General features: G+C 46.9%; 1 protein-coding gene and 2 long non-coding RNA genes across 3 annotated transcripts in view; 1 reads left to right on the top strand and 2 right to left on the bottom strand.

The window, feature by feature from the left end:
• Window positions 1-18184, top strand: part of PITPNA (phosphatidylinositol transfer protein alpha) — a 36193-nt gene extending 18009 nt beyond the window's left edge. Inside the window, exons 7-12 of the mRNA XM_020909819.2 lie at window positions 2064-2147; window positions 3356-3433; window positions 3593-3703; window positions 4739-4861; window positions 14546-14614; window positions 15588-18184. Of these exons, the coding sequence (XP_020765478.1) occupies window positions 2064-2147; window positions 3356-3433; window positions 3593-3703; window positions 4739-4861; window positions 14546-14590 (441 nt within the window). The 3' untranslated portion in view covers window positions 14591-14614; window positions 15588-18184. The remainder of the gene's footprint in view (window positions 1-2063; window positions 2148-3355; window positions 3434-3592; window positions 3704-4738; window positions 4862-14545; window positions 14615-15587) is intronic.
• LOC139039039 (uncharacterized) lies at window positions 3354-9020 on the bottom strand. The gene is made up of 2 exons (XR_011492170.1): window positions 6343-9020; window positions 3354-6258 (listed from the first exon to the last, which is right to left on the bottom strand). It is a non-coding gene; the product is annotated as an uncharacterized lncRNA (long non-coding RNA).
• Window positions 14358-19067, bottom strand: LOC139039040 (uncharacterized). Its single transcript, XR_011492171.1, has 2 exons — window positions 18857-19067; window positions 14358-14747 (listed from the first exon to the last, which is right to left on the bottom strand). It is a non-coding gene; the product is annotated as an uncharacterized lncRNA (long non-coding RNA).

The following is a 19067-nucleotide window of genomic DNA, read 5'->3' as shown; positions in this document are numbered from 1 at the left end:
CTCTGTCTCTAATTTGAGAAATATGATCTCCAAGATATTTTCAAGGACCTGCTAGTGCTGGGATTGGTCTAAAATGCAACTCCTGGCACAGAAGAGCTGAATTTTTATAACATCATAATGAGCGAATCCCCTGACCATCCAGTGGTTAGGACTCGGCACTTTCACTGCCTGGGCCTGGGTTCAGTCCCGGGTCAGGGAACTAAGAACTAAGATCCCACAAGCCACATTGTGTAGTGCCCCCCCAGCACCCCTGAAAAAAAGCCCATCAAAATTACAGCCTCTATAGAGCTCAGTTTGCCAGTAACTCCTCAGATTTACAATATACCCGTCCCTTACTCTAGAAATTCCACACCTAGGAATTTACACTATAGTTATGTTTTCATATGTGTGAAATAACAATATACAGGGAGATTCATTGCTGCATTCTTGGTGTTTGTTTAGTCACTACATCATGTCCAACTCTTTTGCAACTCCACAGACTGTAGCCCGCCAGGCTCCTCTGTTCATAGGATATCCCAGGCAAGAGTGAGTTGCCATTTCCTCCTCCAGGGACTCTTTCCAACCCAGGAATCAAACGGAAGTCTCCTGCATTGGCAGGGGGATTCTTTACAACTGGGCCATTCTTGGTGTAGCCAAAGGTTAAAAACAACATAAGAGCCCATCAGTGGGATCCTGTTAAATAAAACATTGTGCAACCATGTACTTGTTTATTGTGCAGCCATTAAAAAGAGCCAGTAGGAAACAGTCTTCAAGAGATATTGCTCAGTGGGGAAAAAAAGGATGTAAAATATGTGCTTAAAGAAAATCTCTACAGTGGTGGTACCTGGGAGCTGACTGAGAGACATGCAAGAGACAGAGTTACTTTTTATCATATCCTTTTGTACCATTTGAACTTGTGTCAGAATTTTGTATCTCATACCACCTCTTTGAGTTAGTTTTTACCTTTTTTTAAGATCTTTTACTTTTTTTTTTAATGTGGACCATTTTTAAAGTTTTCCTTGAATTTGTTACAGTATTGCTTTTGTTGTTTTTTATGTTCTGGTTTTTTGGCCATAAGGTATGAGGGATATTAGCTCCCCAGATTGGAAGGCAAAGTTTTAACCACTGGCCCACAGGGAAGTTCCAAGTTCAGTTCAGTTCAGTCACTCAGTCGTGTCCGACTCTTTGCAACCCCATGAATCGCAGCACGCCAGGCCTCCCTGTCCAGCACCAACTCCTGGAGTTCACCCAAACTCATGTCCATCAAGTCGGTGATGCCATCTAGCCTCTGTCGTCCCCTTCTCCTCCTGCCCCCAATCCCTCCCAGCATCAAGATCTTTTCCAGTGAGTCAACTCTTTGCATAAGATGGCGAAAGTATTGGAGTTTCAGCTTCAGCATCAGTCCTTCCAATGAACACCCAGGACTGATCTCTTTTAGGATAGACTGGCTGGATCTTCTTGCAGTCCAAGGGACTCTCAAGAGTCTTCTCCAACACCACAGTTCAAAAGCATCAATTCTTCGGCGCTCAGCTTTCTTCACAGTCCAACTCTCACATCCATACATGACTACTGGAAAAACCATAGCCTTGACTAGACGGACCTTTGTTGGAAAGTAATGTCTCTGCTTTTTATATGCTATCTAGGTTGGTCATAACTTTCCTTCCAAGGAGTAAGCGTCTTTTAATTTCATGGCTGCAGTCACCATCTGCAGTGATTTTCGTTATTAATAATTTTTAAGAGCATCAAAATAAGCAGTATAGGGCTAAGCAGGCAGCATCCTCACAAGAGGAATATGCAGTCTTCACAAAGAGGGGACATATGGAAATAAAGTAGGTGCTAGGGAAGCCTGGAGAGCCTTGGGCTGCTGCAGTCATATTTAGCATGAAAAATCAGAGCATTAGTTCTCAAATGTATGTCCACTTAAAATTCATTCACCCTCCCACTCCTTTGGATAGTTTTGTATGTACTGGTGGGAATCTCACGTCTGTGGCTGTGGGAACAGCTGCTGTTAGAGGTCCATTCTGGGTAAAGGGTGTGGTAGCTGTTGAACTGTACATAGTGAGCGGTCACCCTTGTTCCTGCAGGTGCATAAACTGGAGCCTGAGGCGTGGAAACATGTGGAAGTCGTATATATAGACATTGCAGATCGAAGCCAGGTACTCAGCAAGGTAGGAACTGTTCAGCTATATGGGTGGCCTTTGAGATGCAGAAGTCACTTATGTCAGAGAAACCAAGGAATCATACCAACTTGGGTCAAAGGGAAGTTCTCTCTTGAGTATTTTATTTTCTAAATGAGTGTTAAGAATCACCTTATCTTGACTTGGGGATACCACCAGGCAAATAGTGGCCCAGATGTACAATCTTGTGCTTCTTGGCCTAATATCCCCAGTCCTATCCTCAAAAGATTAGTGGATTTAAAACAAAAACAAAAAACCAAAAACTTTTCACTGAAGTATAACATATATAGCAAAGTGAATAGATCCTAAGTGTGCATCTATATACCTCAAACTGAACATCCCCAAATATTTCTCAAACAGAAACACTAGCCAAGAGTATGGCCCCTTGAGTATTTTGTTGATTCTGGTTGTTTCATGTGAGTGGAGAGAAGCAGAGGTAGGGAAGGTTTAATAAATAATCTCCTTCACTTTGGAAGATGCTTTACAACTCTATGTGTGTGCTTGTGATTGGATATCTTTGTTATTTTTTATAAGTAGATGCTATAAGGAGTTTGGTTTTTCCCTTGCCCACATTAGTTAATGCAGAGAAACAGCCCAAGAGTAAACTTTTGTTACTGTTAATTAACACACAGCATTGACTGCATTTTAAATCAGTGAAGGGAGATTGACTGTAGTACACAAGAGGATAAAGTCTATACATTGAACATTTCCAATAATGATTTTATTAAAACAAGGCAGTTTAAAAACAAAAGCAGAACAAAGCCAGGGAAAGGTGGGACTGGAAGATTTCAGAAATGACTGGCTGGTTGTTCTCAGCTCCAGCTGCTATTTTAGAATTGCCTGTTTTTTAAAATTACCCTGCGTTGCTCAAGGGTCGACTGTGTTTTGAAAACACCTTCCCTGGTGCTCTGGGTGTTCACTCCAGGTTGCAAATCCCCATCTTAAGTAGTGGAAATCCAGGCCTGTTCACACAATCTGGTAAAACTGAAAACAAGCCCTGGCAGACAAAATCACAGAGAGCTCTCTTCAGAGGCAAATGTAAACAGTTCTATATCTTGTTTATAGACTTTCCCATGTTTTCTTTGCACCAAAAGCATCAAGAATGGTATGAACTGTTCTGTGGTGTAAAATCTGATCTCCTCTCTCCCTCTCTCTTCCCCCCCCCCCCCCCCAACCCCTGCCTCCCCAACTTCTGACAGGATTACAAGGCAGAAGAGGACCCAGCAAAATTTAAATCTATCAAAACAGGCCGAGGACCCTTGGGCCCCAATTGGAAGGTGCAGTTCACACTCTTACCACCAGGGGGTGCTGGGGCCGGTGTGGTTGGGCCTCCCTCCTGGAGGTGGGGAACTGGGAGGGGGCCGGGGGCGCAAAAGGAGAGCCAGAGGTCGGCCCTCTTAGTTACCCGTCTGCCTGTGGGTGTGTTTCTAATACAGCAAGAACTTGTAAATCAGAAAGACTGCCCGTACATGTGTGCATACAAACTGGTTACTGTCAAGTTCAAGTGGTGGGGCCTACAGAACAAAGTGGAAAACTTTATTCATAAGGTAAGTGACCAGGCTGGGGGGCCTTCTGGTGTGTTGGTGGGGGGCGTTTTGCCCGACAAGAGAAGATCATACAACCCCATGTGGCTTGTATCCTAGGGTGGCCAACATCAGGATATTCAGGTCTGATTTCCCAGATCCCCACTTCCCCTTGCACCACACTCTTAAGAGTTTAATGCTGTTCATCCAGGGGTACCACATGCAAATGGGAAGGAAACTGAGGCAAAAGAAGGAAACAGGAGGGGGCTTGTTATGATTAAATGGCAAATAAAACTCAGGATCTTTGCTTGACACCAAAAGGCAAAAAGTACTATGAACCAAATTCTCCCAGTACCTTGAATTACTGAACTAGACAAACCTAAGGCGTTTTTTTTTTTTCCTTTTTTTTTTTTTAACAAGAGAATATCAAATGAAAGTAATAACGTGTGTAAATGGGAGACCCGGGAAAACTGAGTAATTTGCCCAAATGGCACCTAAGAAGTTTCTATAGCCTTCTCTCTGATGTGTGAGAGTCTGGTAAAATTGAGCAACATCTCATAGCTGCTGGCCAATTTTATTTACTTATTTTTGGCCATGCCATGCAGCACGCCTGATCTTAGTTCCCTGACCAGGGATTGAACCTGAGCTCTTGGCAGTTTAAGCACAGAGTCCTAATCACTGGACTGCCAGGGAATCCCCCTGCTGCTGGTCAGTTTTAACCTGGTCTTTAGGCTCCAGAGACGAGGAGACTTGGCACAGTCATTTTGGGATCTTGGCTCATGGATTGCCTGTCTTGGGCGCAGGACCTCGGGGCAAGCTAGGCACCACCCTCTCCCTGGCGGCTTGTTGACTTGAGGCCATACCCATCAGAAATGTGGAGGCAAGGGTCACTGACCTGGGGGATTGGAGGACCGATCCAGATCAGCCAGTGGGGTACCTACGACTCCTCCCCCAACCTTCCCAGTACAGTCTGGGTGTTGGTGTGGAGGGCGTGGGCAGGAGGGCTGCCACAGCGGCCCACATCTTCCAGTTCTAACTTGGGTCCCTTCCTTTTTATAGCAAGAGAGGCGTCTGTTTACAAACTTCCACCGGCAGCTGTTCTGTTGGCTGGACAAATGGGTCGACCTGACGATGGACGACATTCGAAGGATGGAAGACGAGACGAAGAGACAGCTGGATGAGGTACGTGGGAGGCCCGAGGAGACTCCGGGGCTGTCCGCTAGGAGACTGTCGTGCCGGGGCAGCTGACTGAGGGCACCGTCCTGTGGTTCTAGGAACATGTCAGCGTCCACTGTGGGTAAGGTCTAATGCCAGGCGATATGGGAACTACGAGGAAGAAAGCAGCCTGTGCTCTTGAACTTGCAGTCTAGTCGAGGTCTTGGCATATCCAGAGAGACAGATATGGCGGGCTGTGCTGAATGCCAAGTGAGTAATACAGTTGCCGCAGCGGTCCTCCAGAGCCGGGTGGGGGAACCGTGCTGGGCTGCAGAGGCGGAGGTGGCCCCGGGAGGCGGAGGCAGGCCGGGCTGGTCCACGAATAGCATGCACGAAACTCACAGAGGACAGCAGCGAAATGCACACCACAACCCCTCTTTAACAGTGTTGGAGCTATTTTAGAGTTTGGAGCCTTTGCCCCCTCCTTTTTTTTTTCTTTCTGGCTTGGCATGGTTCCCAGAAGGAGAGCTATCTGCTGCTCCATGGAAGCCTGATGACTTAGCACCCCTCTTGCCTCCTTTGAGGAATTTGGGGCTGCCTGCCTGCAAGACTCCCTCTGAGGAGACTGTCGGTAAACAGCACTCAGGCACCCACCATGTGTGAGGCATCATTCGGAGGGCTTCTCCAGGTCTCGGCCCATCTCCTGTGGTTCTCACAACCCCTGTGAGGAGGTGCCGCTGTTACCCCCACACTCAGGTGAGGAGATAGAGATGCTGGGAGTTCAAGGCCGGGCGCAGGATCACACAGCCTGCAGGTGACACAGTCAGTCGGGAGGAGGAGCCGTAGCAGTCAGTCACTCGGCCGCTTCTTCTCCCTCTAAATGCCGTCGGGGTCTCCTTCCTGCCTCTCAGGGCCAAAAATGAGGCAGGAAGTTCTATTTCATAGGAACCGCCATCCATTTCTCCCTCCTTGCCCTGGGAGGGTTGGCACGGAGCCTGGGTGTCTGGCAGGCAGAGCTTTGCACAGCTGTGCCTGGCTCTCCAGCAGGGCCTCCGGTGAGGTGCAGGCCCAGGTCCGAGGGGCCCCCACCACTCTGGTGCTCCCACTGCACTGTGCTGGTCTCAGTGGAAAGTGGGCCCATGTGCGCTTCCTTAGAGGGGGAGCCCCGTGGGGAATGGATTCTCCCCTCTAGGGTGACACTTCCAGGCTGACTCACTGGTTGCAGCAGTTTGCTGAGTGAGTTCCTGTTGAAGGCAGATGTTTAAGTTATTCATTCAGCTGCAGTTTCAGGGAGGTGGCAGGATTTTGGACACAAGTCCTACTTCTGCTTAAGATCTTCAGGAAGCGGTAGGTTTTAATGTCCAGAGCTCTGGTGATTCTAACAGTATAAGAGAGAATCCTTGAATCTTGTGGTCACCTGAGTCCTGACCAAAAGAGAAAAGAAACAAGTTACCAAGTGGAGGAACAGGGACAGAGCCTTGGAGGTTTTAGTCTGCAGCTTCAGTTACCTGTTGCTGCCAAGCTGGCCAGAATACCCCAGGGTCATGGAAACGCTGGCTGACAGCCCCTTGGGGTCGAATTGGAATTCCTGGTGCCGGCAGGCTGTCTGGAGCATCTGCTGAGCTGCCTCCCTCAGGTCCTCAGCTCGGGGGCACGCGTCCTCACAGAGTTCTCTTCCCGTCCCCAGCGCTTGTCTTTGTGTTTCCATTCTGTGGATAACTGTGCCAAAAGTTTGGATGATCTATATTGTCCAAGATAACTGCAAATGCAGAAATCCCTCCTTGGAACTGGAATTTTTTAAATAGTTGGCGGTGGAAGAGAAAGCACAACCACTGCGGGGGACGTGTTCTGACCCCGTTAGCAACTGTGTGGGACCTTTGTGCCGACTGTACTTCTGGCTCACGTGGCGCTTTCCTTTCTTATTTTTCCTCTAAAAATATTTTTATCAAAGTTTTATTTTCAGAGGTTTTTTTTTTTTCCATTTTTAAAAAAAGCCACTTTAACATACAAAGAGCTGCACCTATTTAATGTGTACATCTTGAGGAGTTTGCAGATAAACAGACATTTGTGAAACCGTCACCACAGTCAGTACCATCACCCCACAAGTATTTTTATAGGCTTTACACTCAGGTAGTATCCCACACTTATGAGGAAGACACTGGCTTCTTCTGCCCTATCGCCAAGGTTGCGGCCCCAGAAGTAGCCCCTTGGAATCCTTTTTTTTTGAACTTTTTATTTTGTGTTGGGGTATACATACATTAGCTCAGTCATGTCCAACTCTGCGACCGAATGGACTGTATCCTGCCAGGCTCTTCTGTCTGTGGAATTTTCCAGGCAAAAACACTGGAGTAGGTTGCCACTTCCTTCTCTAGTATTGGGGTACAGCCGATTGACACACACTGTGGTGGCTTCAGGTGAACCGTGACGGGACTCAGCCACACACATACACACATGAACCCTGTCATCTCCTCTGATTTTCATTTCTTCCGTGGGTAATGTTCTGGTTTTCTTAGGAAGTTAGTAAACGCCTCCCTCGTTGTTCACTTAGCTTTGTGTCTGTATCATTAAGTTGTGTCTTTGAGATTCACGGGGCTGGGTGGTTGGGCTGGTTGACACAATATCAGTAGTTGAGGCTGGTCCATTCTCATTTTGCTCCCACTCGGTAGACACTTAATCTGAAGATCTCTTCAGCTCTGGAAGCTGTTTTGTGTGTCCCGTGTCATCACCTTCTCCCCGCTGTCCTCTTTGCTCTCTTTCTGGAATCTGTTGTTGTTCGCAGTTGGACATCATGAGTCGACCTTCGAATTTTCTCATGCTTTGTCTCCTTTTTTGTGTGCTTTCTAGGAGAGGTTTTCTGAAGTTAACTTTTGTCTCCTCCATTCAATTTAAGACATTCTTAAGCACTTCTTGTTCTGTTCTTGGCCTCATTTTCCTTTTCAGAAGCATGGGGTTTGGTTCTTGCGCTTGGTTTTGTGGTGTCTCTTCCCCCTGAACATTGTTTCCTCTGAGCTCCTCTTCCTGTTGGACTTTATGTTTCCTGTTAGCGGCTTCCCTCGGATGACTGGGCCTCCTTGGCTGTCCATTCACAGTGAAGAGAGCAGCTCCAAAAAGTGGATGAAGCTCTCTGAATCAGTTGTTATTGTTGTTCAGTCGCTCAGTTGTGTCCAGCTCTTTGCGACCCCAGGGACTGCAGCACGCCAGGCCTCCCTGTCCCTCACCATCTCCCAGAGTTCACCCACGTTCTGAATCAGTCAGTGGCTGGGCTTACTGAAGGGTAGTCAGGTGGTTCCGCTGGGGCTTCCCGCTTCAGGCTCCTAAGTGTGCTTTTCTTGGCTGCTCGTTTGCTTCAGGAGGACACCCCAGCCTTTTTCTCATGGGGCTGGTCAAGGCCAGTGTTCTGGGAGCTGATCTAGGGAAAGGTCCTAGGGGCAGGCTGAGAACCAGGGGAGGTAACACCGGGGCACGCCAGAGCCAAACTCTTCTTTATTTCCTCTCGCAAAGGAGCCACCCATTTCTAACCCCAGCTGCACTCCCTGCATGTAGAGGCGCCTGGTGCTGCCGGTCCCCCAGCTTCTGGAGAACCTGCAGCGCTAGTGGGCCCGCTCCCTCCTGGCTGCCCTCCTCACCCACTGCTCCTGCTGCTCTGCGGATTAGTCACTGCTCCTCCGTCCTCCTTTCGTCTTCCAGAATGCTGTTTCCATCTCTTACCTGCTGTTGTCTCCTCTGTTCTTGTTGTCTTTGTAGTTTTCCATCTTTCCATCTATTTTTCTTTGTAATTCCTTTACTGTCATCATGCCTAGCTTTGGGGGAGAAACAGCAATAAATGCTTGTACTGCATCCAGCCTGCCATGATTAACTGCAAGTTTGTGATAGAAATTATGACTGTTATTCTTTAAACCAAGGCATAGCAGTCTGGTGTGGGTGGGTTGTTTTGTGAGTTATAAGAGGTCACTCTAAGGCCACAGTCACCCCTGCCATAACTCTTGTCCCTCTGGGAGGTGAACCCGCCATTCTTGGATGAGGCTCAAGGATTTGAGAAACACGGGATCAAGAGATTAGTCCTTTGCCCTAAAAACAAAAATGTCAGGAAATGCGTGCCTGAGGGGGAACAGTGGCTCTCCCTCCCTCCCTCTCCCTCCTCTCCTGCTTTTAAGAAACACGTAGTCTCAAAAGTGGAAGAAAGTACCTTAAAGGTCATTTAGTCTAATTCTGTGGCCAGCGCTTGAGTCTTCTCTGCCCTTTCCCATTAGCTTGTGCTTGAGCGCCTCCTGTAATGGGGAACTCACTGTCTTACAAACACGGCAGTCATAAACATATCTATCTATCCATATTTTTTAATTGAAGTATATAGTTGATTTGCAATAAGTTGTTTTTGTGGCTTATGGGATCTTAGTTCCCTGTCCAGGGATTGAACTCAGGGCTGCGGCAATGAGAGTACCAAGTCATAACCACTGCACTGCCATGGAATTCCCGTACAATAACATACTTTATTATTATAGAAGCTGACATTTACTGAGGTCTTACCATGTGCCTGTCATGTGTGGTAAACAAACATTTGACATGAATTGTCATGACATCCTCTTGGCTACCTGTGCCATAGGTATTCTTGGCAGAGAAGTTAAGCATACCTTCTAGTTCAGAGAACAGGTTCCTCCTGGACCTTGGTCATTAACTCTAGATTATGAGATGGGGAGAAGAGGATTCATTTTAAAAATTGTAAAAAAAAAAAAAACAAAAACAAAATCTGTTTCCCTGTTTACAGGACTCTCTAGAACATTTGCTGAAAAACAGCAAAGAACACGTGATTGAAGACCCCGAAGCATTTTCGTCCTTGTCTTCCCTCATGGGTCTTCCTCTCTGACTCTTGGCTCCTCTGATCCCTCCGTTGCCTATCCCTTCTGGATTTTGTACTTTGGGATGGAGCTCAGTGGCTTCATGGCACTCTTGGCTCTGTGGGCTCACCTGGCAGGCTTGTCTCTGAGCGTCTCTGTAGACAATCTCCCTGTCCATTTGCTTGAGTCTGAATGTACCTGTCTCCTTATCATCACTTTAGTATGGATGAAGAGGGCCCTTGCTCCATCCTCTGGCTTTTTGACTGATGATTCACCATCACTTCTAGATTTTAAGTCTTAAACACTGGACCAGTTACCTATCAATTACATAAACATCCCTGTGCAGTGAAGTGCCTGTCAGGATACTGCATCCCAGAGTTCCCTGTTTGTGATTGTGACAGACAAGGGTCTTCAGGTTAAAACACTCAGTGCCTGGTTCATGTGCTGGGCTGTGGAAGATTGTATCTGAGATTCCCGTAGTGCCTGCAGAGGGCAGAGCGAGTTCTTCTGAGGCCGAGAGATCCTTGTCTTCTGAGGCTGATGCTCTCCTTGGAGTCTTAATTCCCTCCGCCCTGCCCAACAGCGATTGACCCCAGAGCAGACCACCTGGAACATTGACCAGCATCTTGAAATAGGGGAGCAGCCTTATTTTCTTTTTAAATATTTAAATTTTTCAATATTAAGGTAATGTGTAAGCATTAAACAGTTTTTAGGAAAGTAAAAAAATAGAAAAAAATCACTTGTACTCTCACTATTTAAAAACAACCACTGTAAACGTTTTAAGAATTCTTACACACTTTTACTTAGTTCTGATGGTACTGCACGAGCCTGGGTGGTCCTCTCACTTTTCTCTAAACATTATAACAGCATTTAAACCAGGAAAAAAGTTCATTCACATACACGTTTCTCACAGTAGCTACATCTTACTCTGTACCCTCTTGCCCCGGGTTGGATTTTCCTTCATGTTGTTTGCAGGTTTTCATTGTTTACAAATAATGCCATGATGAAAAATTTCTATGCACTCCATTGTTTGGGTAATTAGGATTATTTACTTAGAATAAATTCCAACAAGCAGAATTAGAGGATTTAAAATTCTTGTTACTTATTGCCAGATTTCTTCCCCAAAAGGCTGAACCTGTTTATATATTAGGTTTCTAAAGAAGTTCTAAAAACAGTTCCACTTTTGCCTTGTATTTATGTCCTTTCAGAACAGGTCTGTGGTTACTATTCAGTGTCATAAATGATTTTTTTTTCCACTGGCTTAATTTTTTACTTAATTTTTATTGGCGTATAATTGCTTTACAGTGTTGTGTTAGTTTCTGCTACAGCAGTGAATCGGCTATATGGACATATATCCCCTCTTTTTTTAGATTTCCTTCTAGCTTAATTTTTTTACTGAACTTTTTATTTTGAGATGATTGTGAGATTCACATGCAGGGGTAAGAAATAATACAGAGAGGAGATCTGTTTCTCCCAGTGGCTACGTCTTGCAAAATGATAGTATGATATCACACCCAGGAAATTGACACTGATACTTTTACAAGTTCTTTTAAGTCAAAGGTGTATTTCATACTTATAGGAAAAGCAATTTTCAAAATATGGAGAAAAATATTAAAAAAAAAGAAGAAGACCAAATAAATAAAAATATGTAGATGAATAAAAGTCCCTTTCTTCCATCCCCTGGCCTCATTCCCTAGAGAAAACCACTGCTAAAAAGAAACCATCCAAGACTGGAGCTTCTGTTTTCATGTTCCTCAACTGTATGTACATAGATAGCCGGTAATAGCTTGATCCGAGGAACACTACAAACATTAGATAAAAATCTCTCATTTTAGGCCCCAGGAAACAGGAAATAAGCATTCTTAGAACATTTCATTACAAGAATGAAATAATGCATTTTTATTTTGGTGCACCCTCTGTGGGGGGACCTTGTCTTTGAGAGTAAAGGAAGCTATCATGTTTCCTGATAGGAAGTTACATCTTATTTCAAGCAATAGGAGAACAGGACCTGGCTTTGCGTTAGTAAATTAAAGCCAGGCAGTGAGCGCTCAGGGTCTACAGGTATCTGCTTGAGACCCAAAGGGCTTTGTTCCCATGATACTAAACCTTAACCTCTTTGATTATTGAAAATGTACATGAATGGTCATTAGCTAGCAGACACATAATGAGTGCATTTCTGTCTTCTTTCACATTTATTTATTTGGCTGGCTGTGCTGGGTCTTAAGTTGTGGGCACTCCAGGTCTTTAGTTGTGGTATGTGGGATCTAGCTCCCTGACCCAGGATCGAACCCAGGTCCCCTGCATGGAGTCCTAGTCACTGCACCACCAGGGAAGTTCCCATTTCTGGTTTGGGGTCGGGGGCAGGGAGGTTGGTAATTATTTTGAAGGAGTTTCTTGTTTGTTTTCTGAAAGCATTTCAAACTTAATGAAAATGACGAGAATAGCTAGGAAAGGAAAGACAGCATCACGCAGCACACCCTCCTAATCTGTCTGGTGCAGCCCCTGTTTTCTGGGAGTTCCACGACCTTGACACTCGTGGAGGTTATAGGCTAGTCATTTTGTCGAAGGTGTTTCAGTTGGGGTTCATCCAGCACTTCTGCGTGATTAGATCCTGAGTCTGTATTTCAGATCAAAAGGTCACAGACTCAAAGGTGTTCTTTTCCTTGTATTCTGCCTGTCCTTGTCCAGTCCCGGTGAAGTTACCTTTGTTCACCTGGGTGTGGTCATCACTGTTGGGGTGTTGCTGATCCCAGATGTCCGCTTAGGATGGTGCGGAGGGATTTTAACATCTGTAGCTATTTCTATATCTCTCTGATCTATTATGTTCACACAAATACTTCAAATTCCCACCTCACACCACAAGGGTAACTTTCCGTCTTTTAAAAAATTTGACTCAAGAAAAATCTTGAGTTTGTTAAGCTCTTATAAAGTAATATATTAATTACTATGGATAACCAAAATTATAGGAACAATACAAATTTAAAGCTACCATTCAGGAAAGTGAGTTTTAAGCAAAATCTACAGGGGAGAGGCATCATTCCAAGAGGGAGCTAGGAACTGTCACTGCTATGGCTTCAGGTTCAGTCCCTGGTCAAGGAACTAAGATCCCACAAGTGGCTCAGCACAGCCAAGGAAAGAAAAAGACTTTGAGGAAACTCTAGCCTGAAAGACCAAGCTAGGAGCTTAGGTATAATCACAGTAATCAGTATCAGTAGGGAGTGACTATAGGAACCTCTGGGAAGGACTGGGAGAATGTTTTTCTCATGTTCAGGTTCCACGTGGGCTCAGTGATTTTTAACAGTTTTGGGGGGATAGGGCGGGCGGTAAACAACGGTCAAGGGTTTGAAATGTGTCAGGAAGTATATTCCAAGATGTTTCCCAGTGGAGAGCTACTACTGATGAGATAGAGTCTCTGAACAGTGTGGCTGAAAGCCTAGTGAATAAAGCACAACTGTGGAGGCTGTAGCTTAAGCGTGCAGCTTCTTGAATGTTATGTGCACACATGGCATGTTCACTGTGCTATTTAGAACAAAGACATAACAGGACTGATAACATGTACAGGGTTCCAGGCACTCCTCTGTGCTAAGTACTGTCCGTGAAAGCTTAATCTTCACTACAACCCCATGACACATGTAGTGTCTATTATTATCTCTGTTTTTATTATTGCAGAAATTGAGGCTTAGAGAGCAGTGAAGGAACTTGTTCAAGGTCACAGTTTAGTGATGAAGCCAGAATGCGATCCAGGCAGTCTGATTCTAGCGCTTATACTCTGAGGGGCTCAAAAGTTGTTGAATGAGTGAAGATTGAACCTGGTGCAGAAAATTCATGGACAGTGAAGACATGTCTAATGGGAAGTTATAATAGACATGTTCTAGACATCCTGCAATTAGACTCTATTTTTAAGTTGGAAAGGATTTGAGAGCAATTGCCAGCACGGTGTTCCCAGCAAGAAGCTGTGTCCACTGCTGTTGAGAGGTGCGGGGACAGGGACCACTCAGTGCTCCCAGAGAAGACCTGTCCTCTTCTCCGGCAGCCTCGCACTTCTGCCGAGCTGAGATTTCACCTGCACTCTCCATCCCTGTGCCCACTTGGCTGACTGGGCAGACTGGCCAAAGCCTCTTTTTTTTTTTCCATGTCACACAGCATGTGGGGTCCTCCCCAACCAGGGATGGAACCTGCCCCCGCACACACACACACACACCCGCCCTGGAAATATGCAAGTCCCAGGCGAAGCCTCTAAGCAGAGCCCAGGAGAGGGAATTGCAGTTCCCTCTGCCTGAAATGCTCCCTGCTGCGCCCACTGCCGCCCCTGAGTACCCACAGGATTTCCTGCCTCACTTCCTTCATGTCTCTGCTCAGACGTCACTTATCAGAGAGGCCTTCCCCAGGCAGCTCATAAACAGCACCTCCCCAGAGCCATTCTCCATCCCAGCAACCTGCAGCCCCATCTGACATGGACTAGTTTCTCTGTCTTCCCCTCACTTTGTCCCAGAATGTAAGCTCCTTGAGGAGAAACTTGGTCTGTTTTGGTTCATGGCTGAAATCTTCAGGCTGGGAACCGTGCCTTGCCAAAAAAAAAGATGCTTCATAAATATTTGTTGAATGAATGAAAGAAAGAGAGGAGCTTAAGAACTAAACCCCAACACTGAGACGCAGGGGAGAGAACTAGAAATCATGGGCAGTGGGACCAGTGACAGAGCTATAAATAGTGTGGCATTGGCCCTGTGTACACAGAATTCACTTTTTCTGATTTGGTTTGTGTGCAAAATACATGCTCTACCCTATCCGCTGGCAGGCTTGAGGAGGAGGAATTTGTACCTGTGGTGGAGTTCCAGCAGCGGCAAACACCTTCCATTTGTCCTGTTTTCTTCTGTTGCAGATGAGACAAAAGGACCCAGTGAAAGGCATGACGGCAGACGACTAAAGCCACTCCTCCCCCTCCCGCACCGTATGTACCAAGTTTCTCACTGAGCGCATCACAGATGCCAAAATCAGTCATCAGTCTGGGTCCTCGCCTCTTTCCTCATCCTGCTCTCTAGTCATAATGATGGTCATGGTGCCAGAGAGCTCTCGGGCTTCCACTGAAAGAGATGATGGCTTTCAAGACATTTCAGGGATCCATGTGATTGGATACATATCCACTAGACACAGGGGCAGGGTGGTGGGACGTGGGGCTGGGGAGGGGGCGGTGGGTGAGAATCAAAGCTTATCTGCACCTAATTACTCTCCCGCCCATGAGTGGAGCCATTTCAAGTGGAAGCTGGTCTTCTGGTTGCTCCTTTACCCCCTGGACCAGAGCCGTTCCCTGCTCCTCCCTTGGAAAATTCGCTGGCCAGACAGCTTTTCCTAGTGGTCCTTGTTGGGTCTGGTGCTTCATTTCCTTCCTCTCTGTACCCTCTGATCCCAGACTGTCCCCATCAGAGACAGTATCTTTCAGGTACTGGGAGAGTATATCTGCTCAGGTGACAGACCAGGTTGGGATGTCCCTTGTTTCACATGGTCACCCTTTCCCAAGATCCTTCCTTCTGTCAGCTCCCAGAGCCTCCAGACTTGCTCTTATTCCAGCAGCTCAGAGAGGCTTAGGCATGGGACAAAAGGCCTGGCCCTGCTCCCCATCTGGCTCTGAGAAAAAATAATGTTATCCAATAAAACCTGGCTGCTCTCTAGCATGATGGGGCCTGAGACCTCACCCGCTGTGACACGAACCTCTGCTTACTTTTCCTGCCCTGCATGCTTGAGGAGAACTTCCGGGAGATAAAAGTGTAGGACAGAATGGGTTGTGGTGATGCCAGCTTCTTGTCACTGCTTGGACCTTAGTTTCCTCTCTCTCTTCACCCCCACCACACCGCCTGGCATCCTTCCTCCTTTTGAAATCCCCCCCGTCAGTGATTTACAGTGTTTCTATTTTATTTCTCTTCCAGTTTTGCAAGACAGTGGTCACCAGGAAGGCCCAGCAGCTCCATGCTCCTGAATGACAGGCCATCTTCGGACGCAGCCTTTCTGTGCCCATTCTTCAGGCAACTCTGACCCCTTACCGTAGCTAATTCTAGATGCCCTTTACTATTGTGAACAAATAGACCGTCTGGTATTATGAAGCCCGCGTGAGCGGGAACCTGCCCCTCTGAGATATGTGGCGTTGTAGGTGGCTGTATTTACAGCTCCTCCCTCTCCAACCATTGTGTTCTTGACCCATTTCTGTGTGCCCTCCCCCCTCCCCTTTATTTCCAAGTGACATTTTTAGTCTTTGAAAATAGCTACCTTTTGTGATGTGGTGATTTAAACGATTTACTTTGTTTTTAACCTTGGGATAAACTGAAGTGTTTGGCTTCCTGGGCAGGTCTTTGCAATTTTGAGTGCTCACATGGGGAGAGGGGATGAGGTAGAAATAGATTTGTTTTCCCCCCTAGTTCCACAGAACATCAGTGTGGCTTCATAACTCTGATCTCTGCTCCCAGGAACCCACTGTTAGGAGTGCTCTAGGCACCATGGAAGTACCCAAGGCCCAGCCAGTCTGTTTTGAAAATTAAACAACAGATAACCCCTGCCCAGGCATCGCATCTCTGGTCACTAGTCTTAGAAATACCTATGGCTCCTTGGCCCTCCCGTTGCCCACTCTGTCTGAGTCTCCGCAGAGCCTGTAATATGCCCGGGTCAACTCTACCTGGAGGGGACTGTCCCGCGTGGCCCTTAGAATTGAGTCTGCCCCATGTATGCCTAATAGTGTGCCCACTCCCCACCCCCCTGCTGTCCCCAGGAGCTCTGTATGTCCACACTCTTCTTCCCTTTCGGGCTGGTGCTGCCACTCAGCAATAACCCCCTCCTCTCTGTGCTTTCTAGATTCCTGTCCTCTGTCTGAGGCTGATCAGGACACAAGGGGTCTTGATCTTTTCATGCTGCACAAAACAAGCATGCAAAAAGCTTTTTCCCAGAACACGTTCCCCCCTCTTCTCCAGTGGCCAGAAAAGAATTTGGGGATCAAGAACTCAGCTTGTCTTGCCCCCACGCTGAGTTCTGCCCTGGACAATCAAGAGCCAGTAGTGATCGCAGTGGCGAATTCTACCAAAGTTGGCTGGTGTGAAAGTCCAGGCCTGCGGGGGAGCAGAGGCTGCCGAGGGCTTCCTAGTTGCCTGTGACTTGGCAGCGCTGGAGTACGCCTTCCCAGTGGGAGAATCTGAGATAGCCTTGGTGTCACTTGACATCTCCCAAGCCTTGTGAAGTTTGTTGGCCAAGTGTGCAGTGACTCAAGCTAACGAGAGACCAAATCTCTGTTGGGAGAGTGAGAAGCAGAATGGGATGATCTGTCCTTAGGTTTTTGTCAGTTTGTTTTGCCTTACTGATTTCTAAGTGCAATAAGGGAGTGTCATGCCTGGGACTTCCTGATGGCTGCTTCCCTGTGGCCCCCCTGGGGCAAGGGGCGGCGGGGAGACAGGTTCAGCGTGGTTAGCTCCTGCCTTCACTGAGTCCCCTCTGGGACCACGAGATACCCCATCACACCTTCCTTTTAGTCTCCACACCTTGTGGGGTCTATAGTAATGGATCTGGGGCAGTTCAGTTGGTTATTAGCAGCCCAACTGCTGGTCGCATTTATTTGACAGGGAAAGTTGAAGTGGCATTCCTACTGGAGAAAAATGTAAATGTTTTCCTACAAGTTCTGTAATAGCTGTAATTATATTTGTGCTTAAAGCTTTCCCTTCTTTCATTCATCAGCTAAGTGAAGTCCAGATGTGCGTTAGCCTGGGAGAAACAAGCAGTGATAATGTAAGCAGACTATTGTTTACGTGGTTTGAGGGTCAGCAGATGTTGGTCTCCTTCCTTCAGTTCTTCCCTGAGATTCATACATATCACTCCAACTTGGGGAGGAGCGGGGCTTGCTCTTTGTGGGCTCTTTCTCTAGCTCCACCCACCTCCACCTGTTGCTCCAGTTCAGCCTCCACGTGAGCCGAACTAGAATTTTCAGAGGTCAGCTGGATCTGGGGCTCCAGTCCACATCAGCGCAGGAGGGATGAGCCTGGTCTGTTCTGTCCCCGTGGAGAGTGTCGCTGCTGGGCAATGATACCTTTTAAGTACCTCCCTTCCCTTCTTACAAACCCTGCCCTAACTGACTAGCACTCAGAGGGGCTTAGGATGCAAAGCTCAGCTCCAAGGGTAGTCTTTGAGGATGTGCCATGCCCCTTCAGACCAGCTGCTTCCGTCAGATTTCCAGGGCCACAGTCCCAGTTGGAAGCAGCGGTGCCTCTGGGGGAAGAGGGGTGCTGGGCTCTGGCCTTCTCACGGAAGTTTGTAGGGGACAGGGTCAGTATTGTGGGCACGTGTATATCTTCCCCAATTCTCTTACAGTCCCTGCTGGGACTCCCTGACTTATTTTGGTTGGTTCCTAGTGCTACTTCTTTTACAAAAACACTTTGTAGACCTGATTAGATTACTTTGTTTATTTAATGTGAGTTTGTGCCTTTTTGTCTCAATCTTCCAATACAGGTATATTGGGGGAAAAAAGCAGTCTAATAAAATCCTAGACAGAGCTGTCTGGAGTCCAGCTTATTGGTGATGTTCTCATGTCCATTTTACAACTTAGATATCCTCAAACTCTTGCCGACATCCCCCATTTTACCAGGGAATGATTAGAAAGATCCAAGGTACCTCTAGAAATTGTGGCACATGGATTTCTGTAAACTAAGACAATCGCTCATCATTTTACTTATACAAACATCACATACCTTAAAGTATTGGGGCCATTTTCCACTGGTAGTATTTGCTTCTTGCTTTTGTCTCCCCTACTGTCCACATCCCCCTTATCCTTCCTACCAAGCAAAACATTTATTTAAGGGAGTTCGTACCCTGGCTTCTGGGTCTGAACCTTACGAAGCTTGTTTGTAAAACTGTCCTGCATTTTTCTTGGGAGAGTCATGGTTCTCCTCAGATCTTCAAAGGAATCCCATGCACGGTCCTGCCCCGCACCCCAAAAAAGACTAACGAACCAGTGATTTGAAGGAAATCATCATCTTTGGCACCGTAAATAATCTTCATGTTTGGGCGTAGGTAGTGACTTATTTTTCGTTCACCAATGGCTTATTTTCTGAGCCCAGAAGCCCCTAAAAATGTCCAAGGTGTAACAGTGTGCACGGGTTTGGAAAGAGGAAAACACTGAAGGTTGGAAGTGGAGAATGGAGGCGCTCAGTGGCCTGGAGGTTACCTGTAGCTGGGGGCTAAGAGTGGATTACAGGCCGTACAGTGGCTGGCTGCGTCCCATCCGGCTCGCCCTCTGCTCCTCTGGGCGTTGGGAACCTGTAGAAATCTGTGCCCTAGTACCCTGACACCTCTGTGAAAAGGGACGCTCCGGAGAAGGCGTGGCGTCGACTTCCGCCGGAAGACAGCCCCTCCTGGCCAGCCTTGCGCGGGGCAGC

Source organism: Odocoileus virginianus, chromosome 17 (assembly GCF_023699985.2).
Source record: "Odocoileus virginianus isolate 20LAN1187 ecotype Illinois chromosome 17, Ovbor_1.2, whole genome shotgun sequence".
NCBI lineage: Eukaryota > Metazoa > Chordata > Mammalia > Artiodactyla > Cervidae > Odocoileus > Odocoileus virginianus.
The sequence above is the reverse complement of the archived record's forward strand: the minus strand, read 5'-3'. Positions and strand labels throughout refer to the sequence as shown.